Genomic DNA, 20883 nt, shown 5'->3' with positions numbered 1-20883 from the left:
CACTTTGTGCATCGGAATTATGTACACACGATCAGAATTTATGCGAACGGATTTTGTTGTCGGAAAATTTGAGAACCGGATCTCAAATTTTGTGCGATTGAAATTCCGATTGGAAACTGTCCGATGGAGCCTACACACAGTCGGAATTATCGACAACAAGCTCCGATCGCACGTCGGAAAGTCCAATCGTGTGTACGGGGCATTACAGTGAACCTGGTGGTATAAACCAACAGATCTAAAGGAGACTCACGACCCCAGGTACAAGAGGGGGAAGAATATGCTTTTTTGTCAATTAGCTCCCGCTAAACCCTGATGCCACGGGCATAAAAAAATAACAAAAACACAAAAATGTACAATCTGAGTAAGAGTTCCCCTTTCAGATGAACAGATGTTGTGGGCTGATTCCTTTGTGTGATGGAAGAGAAGAGTCTTTGAATTGAAGGTTTCCAGAATCTTCAGCTAACTATGCAGGGACCCAAAGATGTTGCTGTGGAATGGCGACCAGCAATGGTGAATAGCATAAGCAAAGTGTTTTCCAAAGGAGGGCTTTTAATGCAGAAAGTGTAGGGTAAAGGTGTCTGCATGCAGTGTCTTTGTGTGTAATACTTAGGGTGGGCTTCTGCCTGCTCACCAATCCCGAGGATACCAAGGCTCAAGGAGATAGGATGTCCTGGAACATACTCTTGAAGAATCTGCAGCCAGTTGATGATGCCTGGCTGTGCACCTGACGATCCAGGGATTGAGCAGTGTCTGTGTGGGTGTAGATGATAGTGACCCCCGGATAGTCACTCTGCCGACGAGAAGCTGGTAATTGTGGATCTGCCTCCAGGAAAAATGCTCACTCGCGGAAAACACCCCCAGGCTGTAAGCTCACGCTCACATGAACCAGGGAAGCCTAACCTCTCGCGCCAGGCCTTGAGTACCAAGAGAGCGTGCACCTGGCCCCCCCACCCCAAAAGATTGCTCTATTTATCTGCTCACCCAGAATTCTTCTCTCTCCAGCCAGCTAAAACTTGTAGTTTGCAGCAGCATTAGATCCATTGAAATCCTGGCTTTCCAGACTATGTGTCCCATGATTCCCTGCTTTCATTAGTGGTTTCTCTCTCTCTCTCTCTCTGCAGTCAGGAAATTATGTCATGATCCCCAGGCTGAACACTGTTGTAATATGTTGGCTGATTTATGTATAATATTGCATTGGAGTGCCATGTTGACCAGAAATTCAGTTGAATTGTCCAAGTCAACTGAAATTTAACATATCAAGGGGACAGCTGAAGACTCTTTCATGTGTTCATCTTAGGCAAGTCTACCTAGGTGTGTGAGGTGAGGTATGGTCTGGAAACCTAATTGAACATTTCAAAGGGTACATTGTTTAAAGGACCATAGAAGAAGTATTTATTGATGGTAATTAGACTTGAGGGGGTAACAATAAGATCAAAGAGTATTTTGGGTTGACCTAGCAGAAACTCCCTCCTAGTGGACTAGTATTTCAGAGAGGACATTCAAGCTGGCATTTAGTTGAAGTTAGGCTTGTCTGTGTATGCACACTCTGACCTAAGACATGGGCCTCTGAATGATATACTCTGCTGGATTTTTTTGTCATCTGTGGACTTTGGACTTTGTTCTGTGTTGGAAGTCAATAAAGTGCATCTCTCTGGAAGAATTGGGTTGCTGCGGAAGAGTACTTACATCATCATTATAATAACCACTAATTGATTATCAAACCCACTCTCTACCTGCACTCTACATCATATCCACCCAATACATATTATTATATCACTACATTGGTGCCGTTCAAGTGACCAGAAGAGCATTTTCGGACTTAGTAACAGAAGTCGGTGGTGACAACAATCCTGTGAGGTGGACAGAAGTCTGATGAAGAACCAAGAGCTGTGCTGTGACTCTAATGTCTGGTTGTGACATAAGAGAGTCTGATCTACAAAATTAAACAAGTTGGGAACCCCAGAATTATTCTCTGGAGACTGGAAACAACAAAAAAGGACTGTGTCGTGTACCAGAAGACCTGAACTGGAAGCTGAAGAGTAATTAATGTGGTGAGTAAAATATTTCCTTTTTTTTTAATTATTAGTAATATAGTCAAAATGCTTACTCAGTGTGAAGCTAGTGTCAGTTCTGATAAAGTTAACAGATGGGTATTAAAATGTATTAAGCGCCATGGTGGTCCTTATGAAATTCCAGAAAAATGTAAGCAGACATGGACGATGATGAAGGAATATTTAGAGAAAAATGTTTTTGATAACAAAATTTCAGAAAGTAAAAGGAAAGGTTGTATTGTACAGGGCTTATTATCTTGCTGTTTAACAATGGAAAGTTCTTTGAATGGTAAGGTTGAGGAAATTACCCAGTTACAGAAGGCAGTTGATAATAGCAACAATGTTTGTGAGAGGTTACAAAACCAATCAGACACCGAGACAGTAAATTTAAAATTGCATGCAGTTACCATTGGGGAAGCTTTGCTTGAGAAATCTAAACGTTGTGATGAATTATCAGAGGAAAATGAGAAATTAAAATTAAGAATTATGGAATTAGAGAAGAGATCTCAGGAATGCAGATATGCATCAAATCTTGGATTCAGCCATCTGCAGCAAACAGAACCACATATTAAATCTGATAATTCATTACCAGCTGCCCCCATTGTGACTACCACAGTTTATAACAATAATAATAATACAGGTGAAGTTCAGCTTGTAATGAAGCCTTTGAAACCAAAAGAATTAGACCTAATTCTTAAAGAAATAGGAATGGTTCCATACCATGATTTAAACAGATTTTTAAAATGGTTTTGTGACGTGCAGCAGGTCAGAGATATGTACAATCTCAACCCATCTGACTTAGAAAGAGTTTTGCAACATTCTTTAGGAAGTGGTCTTTGGATGAGAATTAAACAGATCTGTATTCAGCCTCTGAGGACAAGGGACATATTACTGGAATTATTATGTGTTTTGTATGGTGTACATTCTGATGTTACTATTCATGGGAAGATCCAACAAATGCAAAATGAATCTCCCTATGAATTGTCACACAGGATAGCAACTATTATGGAATTATTGGTCGGTAATAATCTTGCATTTGAGTGTGGTGGCTTGATACATATGAGTATGTTTCTAGATGCGTTGCATGAAGATATCAAACAAAATATTTTATTAGTTATCCCAAATCCTCATGATTTAAAAGACATATTGTTGAGAGCAGACCATTTATGGAGAAAGTCAAATGAGCAGGCTGTCAAAATTGATTTAGCCACATTGTTTAGGACAAATACTGAGCATAAAGATCAGAAGATAATATCCTATGATAACACCCAGAGAGGACAAACCGGGTCATACATAGGTGATATTAATATGAAAAACAGAGCTGACCAAAATAATAATAAGAAAAGGTCCAAGACTTGGATACCGTTTTCTCAGTTAAAACAGAAATATCACCACCTGAAGACTGAGTATGACAAGATGAGAGGGGAACGTGATAAATTATTAGAGCAGTTGAAGGGGGCAGAAGATGTACATTCTCCAGATCTGTTTTTGAATGCAAATGACACTTCTCTAGCAGTGTGGGTGAATTAGCTCCAAACTGTAAACGTGTAAATAGTGTTTTGTTTTAACTTCAAACAACGTTTAAGGACCTTGCTAATTAGTTTTGTTGGAGAGTATTTTTGTCTTTCAGATATTGACATTTAAATGACGGGGAATAGCAGAAGCACAGTCTGAAATTGCTGGCTAGTGGGGGAGAATTATGGGAGAAATGCTGAATAGACAACAAGGGATTATAAAGCATTCATGGACTCTCTCGAAATTCATCAAGCAATGGACCTTTTTTTTCTTTTTTCTTCAACACCCTAACTTTTAATTTTTCTCCCTTTTTTGCCTTTCATTTTTTATTTTGTTTGTTTTATTTCTGGAACTTTATCTTAAAACCAAAGAGAAGCATTTAAACCTAAAATAATTTTCATAACATCTGTACATATTACATAATGCGTATTGATCAATATATTTGACATCTAAGGTGAGATGCTGCACAATGGCTTGGCATAGCATAAATTATAGTATGTTGGGTGGTTTTCCTAAATATATAAGAGGGGTGAGTGAAATTCATCACTCTAGTCATGATTTGAAACTTTGTTGAATCAGTTGTTTATAATATGCTAAAGGCTATGACATATATGGATGAAAAAGACCTTTCTACCTTTCATGGTGAAGATACTGGCAAGAATTTCCACTGCCGCTTTGTCTGGATAGAAGATCTGATAAACACTGATGTCAAGCTGATTCTATCTGAACCATCGTGTGGGGGTATATGTATATGTTGGTATACCATTCAGGTGTAATTGTGGACTGAATGATCCAAGTAACTGCTCTATTGAAGACAATGAGGGGTCGGCCTACAGCAAATTACAAAAGCAAATTGTGGCTGGCAATCAACAAAGATGGACTCATGAATGTCAAGTGCAAGGAAATAGTTTGCAGCACAGTTTTTACTGCCATATCCCAACCTTTTGACCTTGAAAGTGAGTGCTGGTACATTGATAGTTCTTCTTACTATAAAGATGTAAGTAGAATGTTTGTGTAAAAGCATTTTTAAAAATGGAAAGCTTGAGCCTGGAGATGAAAAAATCTTGGACTTATGTGGATTGGAGTTCCCAGAGCATACCAAGTTTACTTTCAGTGAGATGGTGAGAGATGTGAGGAAGTCAGACCGAAGAATGGACTGCGACATCAGCTCATCTTTGCGCAATATTCAAGATCTTGATGTGATATAATAAGGCCTCACAGCTATATGGGCCACTGATGTTTACCAAATCCTTTTCTAGTCATGGTCTAAAAGTTATATTATCTAATAACTGTTTCATGTGGATATTTTAGAGGCTGGCGAAGAGAGATGTAACCAGTTTCAACTTCATATTTTATATGAGCCATTGTAAAGCATCCAGTACCTTAAATCATAATGATATTTTTTGTTGTTTGATTTATGGGTCAGTTCTAGTAGTTAGAACCAACCCAAGTGGGGGTATATGTTGTAATATGTTGGCCAATTTATGTATAATATTGTATTGGAGTGCCATGTTGACCAGAAATTCAGTTGAATTGTCAAAGTCAATTGAATTTTAACATAGCAAGGGGACAGCTGAAGACCCTTTGATGTGTTAATCTTATGCAAGTCTATTTGAACATCTCAAAGGGTGTTCAGGTAGTATCTGTTAATCTAATCTAATTACACATATCTAAGGGGACTTGTTGATGTTGATATGCGGGAGTGCAAATTGGGGTGGTTTATGACTGCAGCTGTTCACGGCTGGGAGTTGTTGTCTATCTGAAAGACTAAAGTATATAAAAGACCTGAATGGAGACGGCCAATCAAATTGCTCAGCCATTCAATATCTAGTGAATATAACATGGTGTTCAGTCTATAGTTTAAGTTAGGCTTGTCTGTGTATACACACACAGACCTAGGAACATGGGATTCTAAATTATATATACTCTGTCGGATTTTTTTTGTCATCTGTGGACTTTGGACTTTGTTCTGTGTTGGAAGTCAATGAAGTGCATCTCTCTGGAAGAATTGGGTTGCTGCGGAAGAGTACTTACTAATTAATTCTCATAACCACTATAACACAATAATATTATATCACTACAAACACTAGAGGGGAAAAAGCTCAATGCAATCTATGTTAAAAAGTGTCCCATGATGGCAAAAATGAAATAGCCAGCACTTGGCTACATCCATTTATCTATCTATCTATCTATCTATCTATCTATCTATCTATCTATCTATCTATCTATCTATCTATCTATCTCTCCAGTGTTGTCCACCTAGACAAAGGGAAATTTAACACAGATAACTTTGTAATAATCTTTTTTGCTGTAATGTTTATCTAGGTCTGACATTAAGAATGCTTCCTCCAACCAACAGAAGTGAGTCTATCTATCTATCTATCTATCTATCTATCTATCTATCTATCTATCTATCTATCTATCTATCTATCTATCGTGGATATAAAAAGTACACCCCTGTTAAAATGTCAGGTTTCTGTGAGAAAAAAATGTGTAAAAAATCAGACAAAGATAAAACATTTCAGACCTTTTTCCACATTTAATGTGACCTATAAACTGTACAACTCAATTGAAAAACAAACTGAAATCTTTTAGGGGGGGGAGTAAAAATTTAAAAATAAAATAATGTGGTTACATAAGTGTGCATACCCTCTTATAACTGGGGATGTAGCTGTGTTCAGAATTAAGCAATCACATTCAAACTCGTGTTAAATAGGAGTCAGTACACACCTGCCATTATTTAAAGTGCCTCCGATTAACCCCAAATAAATTTCAGCTGTTCTAGTAGGTCTTTCCTGACATTTTCTTAGTCGCATCCTACAGGAAAAGCCATGGTCTGCAGAGAGCTTCCAAAGCATCAGAGGGATCTCATTGTTAAAAAGCATCAGTCAGAAGAAGGGTACATATGAATTTCCAAGACATTATATATACCATGGAACACAGTGAAGACAGTCATCATCAACTGGAGAAACTATGGCACAACAGTGACATTACCAAGAACTGGACGTCCCTCCAAAATTGATGAAAAGACGAGAAGAAAACCGGTCAGGTAGGCTGCCAAGAGGTCTACAGCAACATTAAAGGAACTGCAGGAATACCTGGTGAGTACTAGCTGTGTGGTACATGTGACAACAATCTCCCGTATTCTTCATATGTCCGGGCCATGGGGTAGAGTGGCAAGACGTAAGCCTTTTCTTACAAAGAAAAACATCCAAGCCCAGCTAATTTTTGCAAAAACACATCTGAAGTCTCCCAAAAGCATGTGGAAAAATGTGTTATGGTCTGATGAAACCAAGTTTGAACTTTTTGGCCATAATTCCAAAAGATATGTTTGGCGCAAAAACAACACTGCACATCACCAAAAGAACATCATACCCACAGTGAAGCATGGTGCTGGCAGCATCATGTTTGGGGCTGTTTTCCGTAAGCTGGAACAGGAGCCTTAGTCAAGTTAGAGGGAATTCTGAACAGTTCCAAATACCAGTAAATATTGGCACAAAACTTTCAGGCTTCTGCTAGAAAGCTGAACATGAAGAAGAACTTCATCTTTTAGCATGACAATGACCCAAAGCATACATCCAAATCAACAAAGGAATGGCTTCACCAGAAGAAGATTAACGTTTTGAAATTGCCCAGCCAGAGCCCAGACCTGAATCTGATTGAAAATCTGTGGGATTATCTGAAGAGGGCTGTGCATAGGAGATACCCTCACAATATGACAGATTTGAAGTGTTTTTGCAAAGCAGAGAAGTCAAGATGTGCCATGCTGATAGACTTATACCCAAAAAGACTGAGTGCTGTAATAAAATGAAAAGGTGCTTCAACAAAGTATTAGTTTAAGGCTCCATGCACACTAGGAGCAGAAAAACTTCAACGTTTTTAGCTTAAAAATGTGGCATAAAAGACGCAAATTGAAAGCATATTGTACAAAGTTTAGGTGAGTCTATGAGAGTTTAAGAGCATTTAGTTTATAGACTTTTTTTGCACTACACGCCCCTCTGCAAAAGCCAGGAAATTATGTACTGTGACAACACACCTTTTTTTTTTGCTAAAAAACATTGAAACTTGACGTTCAGAAGGGAGAGACTGGCGTTTTTACAGCTCCTAAACTTCTCCAGAAAACGCGATAGAGAAGGGTTTTTTTCCCTGCCTCTGAACGTCCCTGACAGAAAACTCCTGTAGTAGTCATAATGTGCAAAGACACATAGAACACAATAGAAGTGTTTCTAGAGGCAGGAGAAAAAAACGTCAAACGCCTGTAGAATTGACATTTTTTATGTCCAGTGTGCATGGAACCTTAGGGTGTGCGCACTTCTGCAACCACATTATTTTAGTTTTTTTATTTGTATTTCCCCCCACCTAAAAGATTTCAGTTTGTTGTTCAACTGAGTTGTACAGTTTATAGGTCACATTAAAGGTGGAAAAAGTTCTGAAATGATTTATCTTTGTCTCATTTTTTTTTACATCACAGAAACCTGACATTTTAACAGGGGTGTTTAGACTTTTTCTATCTATCTATCTATCTATCTATCTATCTATCTATCTATCTATCTATCTATCTATCTATCTATCTATCTATCTATCTATCTATCTATCTATCTATCATTTAGTAACATTTATCTCATGCTTCAATTGTAGAAATATGTTGTGCGGGGATCCTTTAAAGGGAGTATTCCTTGACAGGTAAGAGCCAGTTCTCCTCTACTTAGTTTAACATACTAGCTACCATTTAAAAATTGAGAATTTGGGAGTGTAGAGGGATTATAGCGGTGCCAGAAAAAGGAAGAGTGAGTAATCAGGTAAAATTACAAAAATACTTTATTAACATATATTATCACATATAGAAAGGCAAATCTTTAAAATAATGGGTGCAGTTCACAGATTAATTGATACAGAGCAAATACAATCGAGTAGGCCTGGTGAGGAGGGTCTTCAGAACAGGTGCTCAATTCCTACATGTTTTGCCAAGACATTGGCTTCCTCAGGGAATGGTATGAGTCTGTAGTAACATTAAGGGTCTCTACATAAAAACAAAAAACACAATAAGAAACATGGTAAACAGCAAGTGATATAATGAAACATCGGGTGGGGTGTGTGGCGGAGCTATATCCACAAAGTGGCCAAAAAAACCCCCATCCAAGGACGTACCTGAGAGCCAGACACCCAGGACGGGGCCAAGCGAGGGGCACCCCAAACAAAGGCCAATAGGGTCACACCGTATCTATGACTGCAGAGGACATACAAAAGACCTGGCGATCAAGTATAATGCTATTAGATAGTGTATGTAAAAAAGAAAAGAAAAAAGAAAAAAATAAAAAATAAAGAAAAAAAATGAATATAACCAGATGAGTGGGATAATTATCACCACATCAAATCAATAGGGCTAACATAGCCGCATTAACTCACAATTTAAAAATATGTATAATCCAAGGGGAACGCCTGAAGGAAGTTGGAGGGATATACTCAAAAGCAGATTGAAAACAGCAGATATTTATCTAAAAAATGAGAAATCCAGAATCAATGGAGATAAACCATGAAAATATAATAGATACCTATATAGATAGTTACATACACACTGGTATGTAAATAACAGGGGCAATAATTAAGAAGCAGCTTACCCAAGATGGAATTGCAGGTGGATCAAAGATGCCAGTGGCAGCTACCTTAACGCATATACTGGGCACCAAATAGAGTTATATAGGTTTGAACAGCAACAAAAGTAGTCGCATCCTATAATAGAACAAATGGTGTAAGCTCAAGACCAAAAGATGACAAAGACTGAGGTAAACAAGAGGAGTGTAAAAAGGATCAAACATACCCTGTGAATAATCCACAATAGAGACAGGCGTTCCTCGTGTTCAGCTGGAATGAAGGACAGGCTGGCTTAAGTACACCCCCCACACCTGATCAGTGCAGCTGATCAAGTGTGCGGATGCAAAGAGGGGCTTCTGTGCATGCGCCTGCAGCAGCATCCCCGGAGCCTACAAGGTCCAAGATGCAACGCAGGCGAGTGCCGGAATCACGTGACCCGCGTCGGGTTAGCCCATACAGAACCATGAAAGAGCGCTGTCAATCATAGGAAAAGACAGCGATTCCATGTACCGGGGCCAGATGGAAGACGCGGGGCAAGGTGGCACGAGCACAAGCACAGGAGCCCGAACTGGCAGACACTGGAATGTTCTGCCCTGGGCGTCCATACAGTCAACAACAGTGCAAATCCAGAGGCCAGGGCAAGGAGGCCAGCCGCACCAAGCACCGGAGGGGAAGGCAAGCAGGCACGGTTAGGAAAAAGGGGGCAGAAAGCCACCCCGGGAGAGATATCGCGAAGGAGAGTGCCTGGGCTCAGACCCCCATGCCATCCCCAGCACCAGGCAGGGATGGAAGGAAAGTCCCAGGCGCACAGCCCTGCGTAGGTCCAGCCACACATCCCAACGAGTTCATAGAGAATAACTGAGACCCGGTTGTTACACAAAGAAAATAAACATTTGTTTAAGAAATAAGAATAAGAATAAACAATCTGGGGTACTTTATACATGTATGACTGTTGTTTAGATGACATAACAAACTTAATAATATATGATGCAAAATGAAACATAAATAGAAACATCTTGGAAATAAATATAAGTTGTCCAAAGCACATACAATGTAGCTGTCTTCGAGAGATCAAAGTAACATTCCATGGCTGAAGAAGGAAGGGAGAAGAGAAACAAGAGGAAGGGGGGGTTTAAATAGGCAAGGGGAAAAAGGGGGAGGATGAAAGGGAAGAGAGAGAAAGAAAAAAACCAAAGACTGACCCAAAATGGAAAGGAACTTGGGTTGGAGACACAAATTGTGTGTTTATGAGTTACAGACTAAATTAGAAGTTAACAAGCCATTAATAATTAAATCAAGAGGTACAGGGATTCTATAAAAAGCGTTTAAAGCTAATATGTTCATTTAGCCCGGGAAATTTGGTGGCCTGTAAAATGTGAATCCACTTGGTCTCAAGCTGTAATAATTTGTTGTCGGTGCTCCCACCTCGGGCATGTAAAGGTACATGCTCAAGTGCGGAGAACCTGACAACGTGTGGGTCGTAATTGTGTTGTATAGCAATATGCCGGTTAATGGCTGTAGTGGTGGTATGTTTAAACAGGGGTTTGATGTGGTCCCTGATACGAACCTGGAAGGGTCGCTTGGTTTTGCCAATGTAGTAAGAACCACATCAGCACAGAGCCACGTAGACCACCCCCATCGTGGCACAGGTGACTCTGTCTGATGGTATGAGTCAATCCATTGGGAAGGACAAGTTCCCTGGAGTTAGAAACAAAGGCACAGACATCGCACTTGCCACATTGAAAGGTCCCAGTGATTATGTGCAATGACTGGGTGTCAATAGAATGGTGACTTGTTATCAATCGATCTCTCAGTGAGGGAGATCTACGATATGTTATGTCAGGGTATGATCTAACATATTTGGCGATAATAGGGTCTGTGGTTAATAGAGGCCAAAATTGATTAAGAATATCCTTGATTTGGGCATGTTGTTTAGAATATTGAGTGATCAGCTGGACAGGCTGCTGAGTCTCCGGAGGCTTGTCAGAAAAAATTAGATCCTTCCTGTCAAATTTTTTGGCTTTATTGAAGGCTTTCTTGAGAAGAGAGTGACTGTATCCTCTATCTCTGAGTCTGCAATACAGCTCATGTGATGCCTGAAAGAAATCGGCCTCAAGGGTGCAATTTCTTTTAAGCCTTAAATACTGGCTGAAGGGAATGCTCTTGAGAAGAGGCTTAGGATGGGCACTGCTGGCATGAAGAATGGTGTTACCCGAAGAGGGTTTCCGATATAGGGCTGTTTGAATATTGCCATTTGGGTCCAGACTAATTTGAAGATCGAGAAAGTGAATCTGGGATTGGCTGCACTCCATGGTAAATTTAAGGTTATAAGAATTCATGGTCAAGAAGTCCATGAACAGGGATACTTCTTCTCGGGTACCAGACCAAAAAAATAGTACATCATCAATGTACCTGTGCCAGGATAGAACTTTGGATAGGAGATGGAACGAGTTGGACATGCCAAATAGCTCTCTCTCCCACCCCCCCAGGAACAGGTTGGCATAAGAGGGGGCACACTTGGTCCCCATAGCCACACCCTGTACCTGGAGGAAGTGGGAGGAGCCAAACATGAAGCGATTAAGTGTCAGTATGAACTTCAAGAGTTCAAGAACAAAATCTCCATATGAGTCAAAGTTAGGGCCTCTCTCACGATGTTGTTTCTCTATAACCTCAATGCCTCTATCATGAGGAATGATGTTATATAAGCTCTCTACATCTAAAGCGACTAACCAAACATCTTTAGGTAAATGTTTCCCATCGAGGATGCGGAGAAGGTGAATAGTGTCTTTTACATAGGAAGACAAGGAAGTAACGTGGGGAGCTAAGTACTTGTCTACCAATGCGCTTGCATGTTCCGTAAGGCATTGACATCCGGAAACAATAGGTCAACCCGGTGGATGGGTTAGCGACTTGTGAAGTTTGGGTAGGGAGTAAAACGTGGGAGTTTTAGGTTCCCTAACATTTAAGAAATTCCACGTGTTGCAATCGATCGTACCCTTTTGATATGCTGAGAAAATCAGTTGATTGTATTCAAGAGTGAAATAGTCAATAAGTGATTTAGATATGGGTCTGTACCAATCACGATTGTCAAGAATATCATGGCACATGTGTTCATAAAAGGAAACATCCATCACTACCAAGTTGCCACCCTTATTTGCTGGTTTAATAACCAGCCCCTGGTGGTTTTGGAGAGATTTTAATGCTCTACTAAGAGAAGGAGATACATTGGATGGAGAGGAGGAGATAGATTCTATATTATCAATGGCAGTGGTAAATTGTTGAACAAAAGCCCAAATATTGGGATTGGTAGATAAATTAGGAAAGTTACGAGATTTAGGCTTGAAGGAGGTGGGGGGGGGGAAGAGACACCGAGTGTCACAACGCCCGATTCAGGGAGATCAGACTTATCGTCGCCATCAGTGTCTCCCTCCTCCCATAACGACATCAACTCCTCCAAAGCCTGAATCTCAGCCAAAGTAGGAACCTCCTGTGTGAGGGAGGTAGATTCAACGGAGGTAGGGTGTGTAGAGGATCTGTCATAAATTACCTTATATAGTAGCTTACGTGCAAAGAGATGGATGTCCTTGATAAGTAGGAATTTGTCAAAATTGTTAGAAGGGCAAAAGGTAAGACCAAGTTGCAGTACGCGGATTTGATCATGAGTTAACGGTACCGATGATAGGTTAATCACGTCAAAAGTGGAAGATCCCCGTTGACAGCTGGGCTTTGCGAGTTTGGAATCGGACTCTGAAGAGAGTCCGGACCTTGAACTAAAAAAATGGGGGCAATTTTAGGGTCCATAGGCTGTGTGCTGGCAGGAAACATCGATGTAAGATTAGGTTCACTTACCCTTCTGGTGACAGCGTGCATCTGGGAATGAGGAGGTGCCGAAGTAGTGGGGATCGGTGCGTTAGTTGTAGTCGATTTAGATATAGACGATGATTTAGATTGTGCACGAGTGAAAGGAGTGGATATGTGAGTGGCCTTGGAAAGGGCTGTGGATGGCTGGGAAGACAAGGTGGGCCCTAAAGTGCGATGAAGTGATTCTGTGAAAGTGACGGATAGTTCACCCTTTGTTTTCTTGGAGAGTTGTTCCTGGGTGAGATCGTGATAGATGGTGGAGGTGCTAGAAGAAAAAGAAGCAGAAGGAGTGTTAGGTACATGATTGTTAGAAGTAGGTACATTCGAAGCGAAGGGTTTAGTTCTGGATTTGGTCTCAGTTGTGTTGTCCCATTTATAGGCATAGCCATTTTCGTGAGCGGACAAATCTCTAAGAAATTTTCCTTTCTTGGCATTTATGACACTAAGTGTGTACTCCTCAAGGTGAGCGCACAGGAGAGTATCCCGCTTGCTATATCTCAGGGAGGACACACCAGATGAGTGATCCAAATGCCAACGATTAATAGAAACATCCAATTGTTCAAGCTCAGATTCATATTCCTTACATAGGATTGAAAGCATATTGAGAGAACAAGATTGAAGGTTATCCTCCCAAGATGCCTTCAGTGAGTCATTTTTTAATGTTGGGAAATAACTGAATTCTCAGCCCCCAGGGTACCACTTTGTGTTCAGCATATTTTTCAAAATACAATTTGTGCCAATAAATACGAACTTTTTTTTTCCAAAAGACGTTGGAGTCTCATAAAGGCCCTGTCCAGCTCAGCATCAGTAATGGTGGAAGCATTGTGAGATGTTTGGATTTTGGTCATTAGACCTTCCCAAGCATCCCCACAGAAGTCTGCCATGGTAGAAATTATCTGAACCCCTCAACAACACAATTGAAACAAAAGTTAGTAATCAGAGGCAATAGACAGAACTGATATGTTAGGGACAGAAGTGAATTCACAGAAAAAATATAATACTAGATTAAATGCAAGGGACCATTTTGAAGGTTATCGCAGGATTATAATAAGTTAGTGAAAACAGGATATTATGGAGAGCCTGTCTAGCCAGAAAGGAGTAAGCATTGAAGCTCTGAATATTGAGACAGGAGGTATGGCTAGAAAAGCTACACTAGATACAGCACCTCATCCCGGATTATCAATTGAGAATTTGGGAGTGTAGAGGGATTATAGCGGTGCCAGAAAAAGGAAGAGTGAGTAATCAGATAAAATTACAAAAATACTTTATTAACATATATTATCACATATAGAAAGGCAAATCTTTAAAATAATGGGTGCAGTTCACAGATTAATTGATACAGAGCAAATACAATCGAGTAGGCCTGGTGAGGAGGGCCTTCAGAACAGGTACTCAATTCCTACATGTTTTGCCAAGACATTGGCTTCCTCAGGGAATGGTATGAGCCTGTAGTAACATTAAGGGTCTCTACATAAAAAACAAAAAACACAATAAGAAACATGGTAAACAGCAAGTGATATAATGAAACATCGGGTGGGGTGTGTGTGGCGGAGCTATATCCACAAAATGGCCAAAAAAAACCCCATCCAAGGACGTACCTGAGAGCCAGACACCCAGGACGGGGCCAAGCGAGGGGCACCCCAAACAAAGGCCAATAGGGTCACACCGTATCTATGACTGCAGAGGGCATACAAAAGACCTGGCGATCAAGTATAATGCTATTAGATAGTGTATGTAAAAAAGAAAAGAAAAAAGAAAAAAATAAAGAAAAAGAATATAACCAGATGAGTGGGATAATTATCACCACATCAAATCAATAGGGCTAACATAGCCGCATTAACTCACAATTTAAAAATGAATGAAGCAGGTAATAGAGAAGATCATACATCCGGACCAGGTGGGGTTTATTAGAGGTAGACAGGGACGGGATAACAGCATCAAAACCCTCCTAGTAGCCCAGGAAATCAAAAAGAGCGGAGTCCCAGGTCTACTTCTATCCATAGACGCTGAAAAAGCGTTTGATAGAGTAGACTGGGACTTCATGATGAGTACGCTCGAGGAGGTAGGCTGTGGGGAGAGGATGTGTAAATGGATTAGGGCCTAATACTCAAGACCATCGGCAAGAGTGAAAATAAATGGGACCTTCTCGGACCCAATCGACATGTACAATGGTACAAGGCAGGGGTGTCCAATCTCCCCCATGCTCTTCCTGTTGACGTTAGAACCCCTTCTATTAAGGATAAGACAGAATAGGGATATTAGTGGGGTCGTAATAGGGAATATGGAATACAAACTGGCCGCCTTTGCAGATGACATCCTGCTGTATATAACCCAGCCAAGGATATCCCTACCAAATATCATGGCTAACCTAGTAGAATACGGAAAGTTATCAAATTTCAAAGTAAACCCAACTAAATCTGAAGCACTTGAGATAAACCACTTCAAGGAGAGTGACCACTCCTACCAAAAACACTTCCCCTTTGTGTGGGGGAAAAAAGAACTGAATTATCTGGGGGTCAAAATCACTACATCAACCGAAACGCTATACCAAGCGAACGTTATAGCACTGTTAAACGAGGTAAAAGCTGAATTGAGTAGAATTCATCTGGGTCAACTATCCTGGGCGGGAAGAATCAACATATATAAAATGGTTATACTGCCGAAAATAACTTATAAAATGCAAATGATACCAATAACACTCCCACATACATACCTCAGAAGGCTACACTTAATGTTTTCAAAATTTATTTGGAGGGGAAAGCCACCTAGATTAAAATTCTCACAATTGATTAATACTAAAGGTAAAGGGGGATGGGGAGCACCAGATATAAGGAAATATTACGAAGCTATCGCTATAGCCAGAGTGACTGAATGGGTCAAAAACATAGAAAAACAATGGGTAGTAATAGAAAATAAAATTAGTGACACTAAACTGGATAAGATTATATGGATTTCGCCTCAACAGAGAAAGTACAGCACTGAAACGCATGCAATCACTAAACACGCACTTAAGATATGGGACACCCTTCACAGGAAGGAACACTGGGAGTATAACTCACCCTTAATGCCACTTAAAGATTTAGAACAGTTTGCACCAGGGAAAGAGGAATGGTTTGGTAAATGGTTACTAGAAGAAAATATACAACTAAAAGACATAATGCATAGGGGTCGAATATGCTCATTCCAAGAGATGCAGGACAAAAGAGATATGTTAGTCATTAACCCCTGGCGCTATAGCCAATTAAAACACTATGTTGGTTCACTCCCACAGCCAATAAGATCGGTGGATAATTTAACACCACTAGAAAAAATATGCGTGGATAGAGAGGGGAGGGGGGGTTTCTCCCGGATATATAAAGTTCTAGTTGATTTAGAAAGGTTAGAAACCCCGGACTATATAGGGAAATGGGAAAAGGAGTTAGGGAGAAATCTTACAGATACAGAAGTCTCCCTGATCTTGAAAAGAGTCTCAGCCACTTCAGTTAATAGTAAACTCCTAGAATTAAATTTTAAATGCCTGACTAGAATGTACCTGACCCCCGATCGGGTGCATAAAATACATAGGGATAAGTCGCAATTTTGTTGGAGGGGCTGCTCAGAGATGGGGTCAATGGCCCATATCTGGTGGCTATGTCCGGAAATGAAAAGGTTTTGGGGCGAAGTAAGAAAATTTATCAAAGTGATAACAAACTTGGACGTCCCAAATGACCCTTGGATCTGTTTATTCCACATGAGTGATATGCCGACTAAAACATATCTCAGAACACTTTTGCCACATCTTATTGATGCAGCTAAGAGCTTAATCCCTAAGTATTGGCAAAGGAAAGAGAGGCCAAAGATGAGGGAATGGTTTAATAAAATTAATGAGATTCAGTGCTTGGAGTACCTAAGATTTAGCGAAGGGACAAAAATGGGGGCCTTTGAAACAAAATGGAAAGACTGGGAAAAATTTAAAGAATCTCCAAATGCGGTTGAGATGTGGTCTACATAAGTAGAGGAATGCAGAGGACTGGATGGATATGGTCTCGGGGGGGTGGGAGGGGGGGATGGGTAAAAGGGAAGCATTAGCTATCGTTGGGATAATTATGTATCCTCTTTTGTTTTGTAATATACTAAATTGGAGTACCAAGCAAATGTAAAGCCACGATGATGTGACGATAAGATGGGAAAGAAATTTGAATTTTAATATTTGAAAAATCTTTTCCCGGGAGAAACCTTTAAGCTGAAGTGGCAAGAAAAAAAAAAAAAAAACTCACAATTTAAAAATATGTATAATCCAAGGGGAACGCCTGAAGGAAGTTGGAGGGATATACTCAAAAGCAGATTGAAAACAGCAGATATTTATCTAAAAAATGAGAAATCCAAAATCAATGGAGATAAACCATGAAAATATAATAGCTACCTATATAGATAGTTACATACACACTGGTATGTAAATAACAGGGGCAATAATTAAGAAGCAGCTTACCCAAGATGGAATTGCAGGTGGATCAAAGATGCCAGTGGCAGCTACCTTAACGCATATACTGGGCACCAAATACAGTTATATAGGTTTGAACAGCAACAAAAGTAGTCGCATCCTATAATAGAACAAATGGTGTAAGCTCAAGACCAAAAGATGACAAAGACTGAGGTAGACAAGAGGAATGTAAAAAGGATCAAACATACCCTGTGAATAATCCACAATAGAGACAGGCGTTCCTCGTGTCCAGCTGGAATGAAGGACAGGCTGGCTTAAGTACGCCCCCCACACCTGATCAGCGCAGCTGATCAAGTGTGCGGATGCAAAGAGGGGCTTCTGTGCATGCGCCCGCAGCAGCAGCATCCCCGGAGCCTACAAGGTCCAAGATGCAATGCAGGCGAGTGCCGGAGTCACCAGGCCTACTCGATTGTATTTGCTCTGTATCAATTAATCTGTGAACTGCATCCATTATTTTAAAGATTTGCCTTTCTATAATGTGATAATATATGTTAATAAAGTATTTTTGTAATTTTATCTGATTACTCACTCTTCCTTTTTCTGGCACTGCTATAATCCCTCTACACTGCTAAATTCTCAATTGATAATCTGGGATGAGGTGCTGTATCTAGTGTAGCCTTTCTAGCCATACCTCCTTACCAGTTAAAAATGTTTTAAATGACAGCAACTTTTTATGTTTTAAATAAACCTGTGCTCTGTCCATGCAAGTTAAAGTAACAGGTTCACTACTTTAATGGTGGCCCCACCAGCGGCACACTCACATCTTCCCTTCACATCATCGATGTTCCGTTCAATTGCAGGCAGTGGAAAAAGGAAGGCCTGTGTGACTTGAAGCTTATACAGGTCTGCAATCTCTGCCTGTCTGCAAGGCCTGGGAAGCTGAGCAGCCAATCAGAAAGCTCCAGTGCTTTCCCGTGGGAGGAAGGGGAATGACTCCCATGCTCCTCCGTACCTGGAAGTACTAGGCATATATCTTTTTTTCAGTTATTCAATAGACCTTGAATTATAGAAGTAGAAGTAAGTATTACCAAACGGTAGAACTGCCCTTAAGGTGAACCTATTCCTTTTCTCTGCATGTAAAGAACACAAATACACTTCAAGTAGAGTGGAATGTACAAATACTTTTAGGCTCCATTCACACCAATACGTTTTTTTAATGCTTTTTGCAGAAACTCAGGACATTATTTTTAACATGGGTTCCTATGGAACACATTCACATCAATGCATTTTTGTGCCTCTGCGTATTTGGAAAGGGTCAGGGACTTTTTTAAACGCAAAACGCTGCTTTTTTGGTTCAATAGACTTCAATGGAGAAGCGTAGGGCATTTTTACAGCATTTTTACCACTATTTTGACACATTTTGAAATCTGCACAACAACAAATTTGCCATAAAAAAAAAGCATAAAAAAATGGAAATCGAGGTAAAAAACGCAAAAAACACAGCAAAAAGCTCCGCAGAAATGCTTAAAAGCAACATGCATATGTACAACCCCTGGCAAAAATTATGGAATCACCAGTCCCTGAGGATGTTCCCTCAGTTGTTTATTGTTGTAGAAAAAAAGCAGATCACAGACATGGCCAAAAATTAAAGGCATTTCAAATGGCAACTTTCTGGCTAAAAGAAATCAAGAAAAATAATTGTGGTGGCCAGTTAGATTTATAGAACAAGCACAGGGAATAAATTATGGAATCACTCAATTCTGAGGAAAAAATTATGGAATCACCCTGTAAATTTTCATTACAAACACTAACACCTGCATCAGATTAAATCTGCTTGTTAGTATGTAGGTAAAAAGGAGTGATCACACCTTGGAGAGCTGTTGCAACAAGTGGACTGACATGAAGCAAGGCTCCAACACCAGAGATGTCAATTGAAAAAAAGGAGAGGATTATCATACTCCTTAAAGAGGGTAAATCATCACGCAGTGTTGCACAAGATGTTGGTTGTTCACAGTCGGCTATGTCTAAAACATGGACCAAATACAAACAACAGGGGAAGGTGGCTAAAGGCAAGCATACTGGTAGACCAAGGATGACATCACGGAGCTGGTGGATGTTAAAGACCTTGCGCTCCTCCACCTTCCATTTGAGGATGCCCCACAGATGCTCAATGGGGTTTAGGTCTGGAGACATGTTTGGCCGGTCCATTACCTTTACCTTCAGCTTTTTTAGCAAGGCAGTGGTCATCTTGGAGGTGTGTTTGGGGTCGATATCATGTTGGAATACTGCCCTGCAGCCCAGTCTAACAAAGGGAGGGTATCATGCTCTGCTTCAGTATGTCACAGTACATGTTGGCATTCATGTTTATCTCACTGAACTGTTGCTCCCCAGTGCCGGCAGCACTCATGCAGCCCCAGACCATGATACTCCCACCACCATGCTTGACTGTAGGCAAGACACACTTGTCTTTGTACTCCTCACCTGGTTGCCGCCACACACGCTTGACATCATCTGAACCAAATAAGTTTATCTTGGTCTCATCAGACCACAGGACATGGTTCCAGTAATCCATGTCTTCAGCAAACTGTTTGCAGGCTTCCTTGGGCATCATCTTTAGAAGAGGCTTCCTTCTGGGATGACAGCCATGCAGACCAATTTGATGCAGTGTGCAGCATATGGTCTGAGCACTTACAGGCTGACCACCCACCCCTTAAACCTCTGCAGCAATGCTGGCAGCACTTATATGTCTATTTCCCAAAGACAACCTCTGGATATGACGCTGAGCACGTGCACTCAACTTCTTTGGTCAACCATGGCGAGGCCTGTTCTGAATGGAACCTGTCCTGTTAAACTGATGTATGGTCATCTTTATGTAGAGTAGCAATTCTTTTTTTCAGATCCTCAGAGAGTTCTTTGCCATGAGGTGCCATGTTGAACTTCCAGTGACCGGTATGAGAGAGTGAGAGCGATAACACCAAATTTAACACACCTGCTCCCCATTCACACCTGAAACCTTGTAACACTAACAAGTCACATGACACCGGGGAGGGAAAATGGCTAATTGGGCCCAATTTGGACATTTTCACTTAGGGGTGTACTCACTTTTGTTTCAAGTGGTTTAGACATTAATGGCTGTGTGTTGAGTTATTTTGAGGAGACAGCAAATTTACACTGTTATACAAGCTCTACACTCAGGATTATCAGGTAGGAAGATGGGTTAGTACAGTTAGAGGGAGTGATAAGGGCTCACAGAAAAGGAAGGCCAGCTCTGGGTTTGAGAACCCTACAGAGTTCCCAAGTTGGGTGAAGATGTGGGGGTATCAAGCTCAGAGGTGGCAGCCCTAGATGTCATCTGTAATCAGAAAGACAGATAGAATAATTTGTCGTCGGGGATCGCCTCAAACAAATAGTTTGCTGTCTCCCTGGTGCCAGGGTTCGGCGTGT

At 40.6% G+C, this 20883-nt stretch overlaps 1 protein-coding gene across 2 annotated transcripts in view; it reads left to right on the top strand.

Moving 5' to 3' along the window:
• Positions 1-20883, top strand: part of LOC141108363 (histo-blood group ABO system transferase-like) — a 357971-nt gene that overhangs the window by 152025 nt on the left and 185063 nt on the right. For both annotated transcript variants that reach the window (XM_073599920.1, XM_073599919.1), the window contains exons 5-6: positions 5892-5927; positions 8205-8249. In XM_073599920.1, coding sequence (XP_073456021.1) covers positions 5892-5927; positions 8205-8249 — 81 coding nt within the window. The remainder of the gene's footprint in view (positions 1-5891; positions 5928-8204; positions 8250-20883) is intronic.

Source organism: Aquarana catesbeiana, linkage group LG09 (assembly GCF_042186555.1).
Source record: "Aquarana catesbeiana isolate 2022-GZ linkage group LG09, ASM4218655v1, whole genome shotgun sequence".
NCBI lineage: Eukaryota > Metazoa > Chordata > Amphibia > Anura > Ranidae > Aquarana > Aquarana catesbeiana.
The sequence above is the reverse complement of the archived record's forward strand: the minus strand, read 5'-3'. Positions and strand labels throughout refer to the sequence as shown.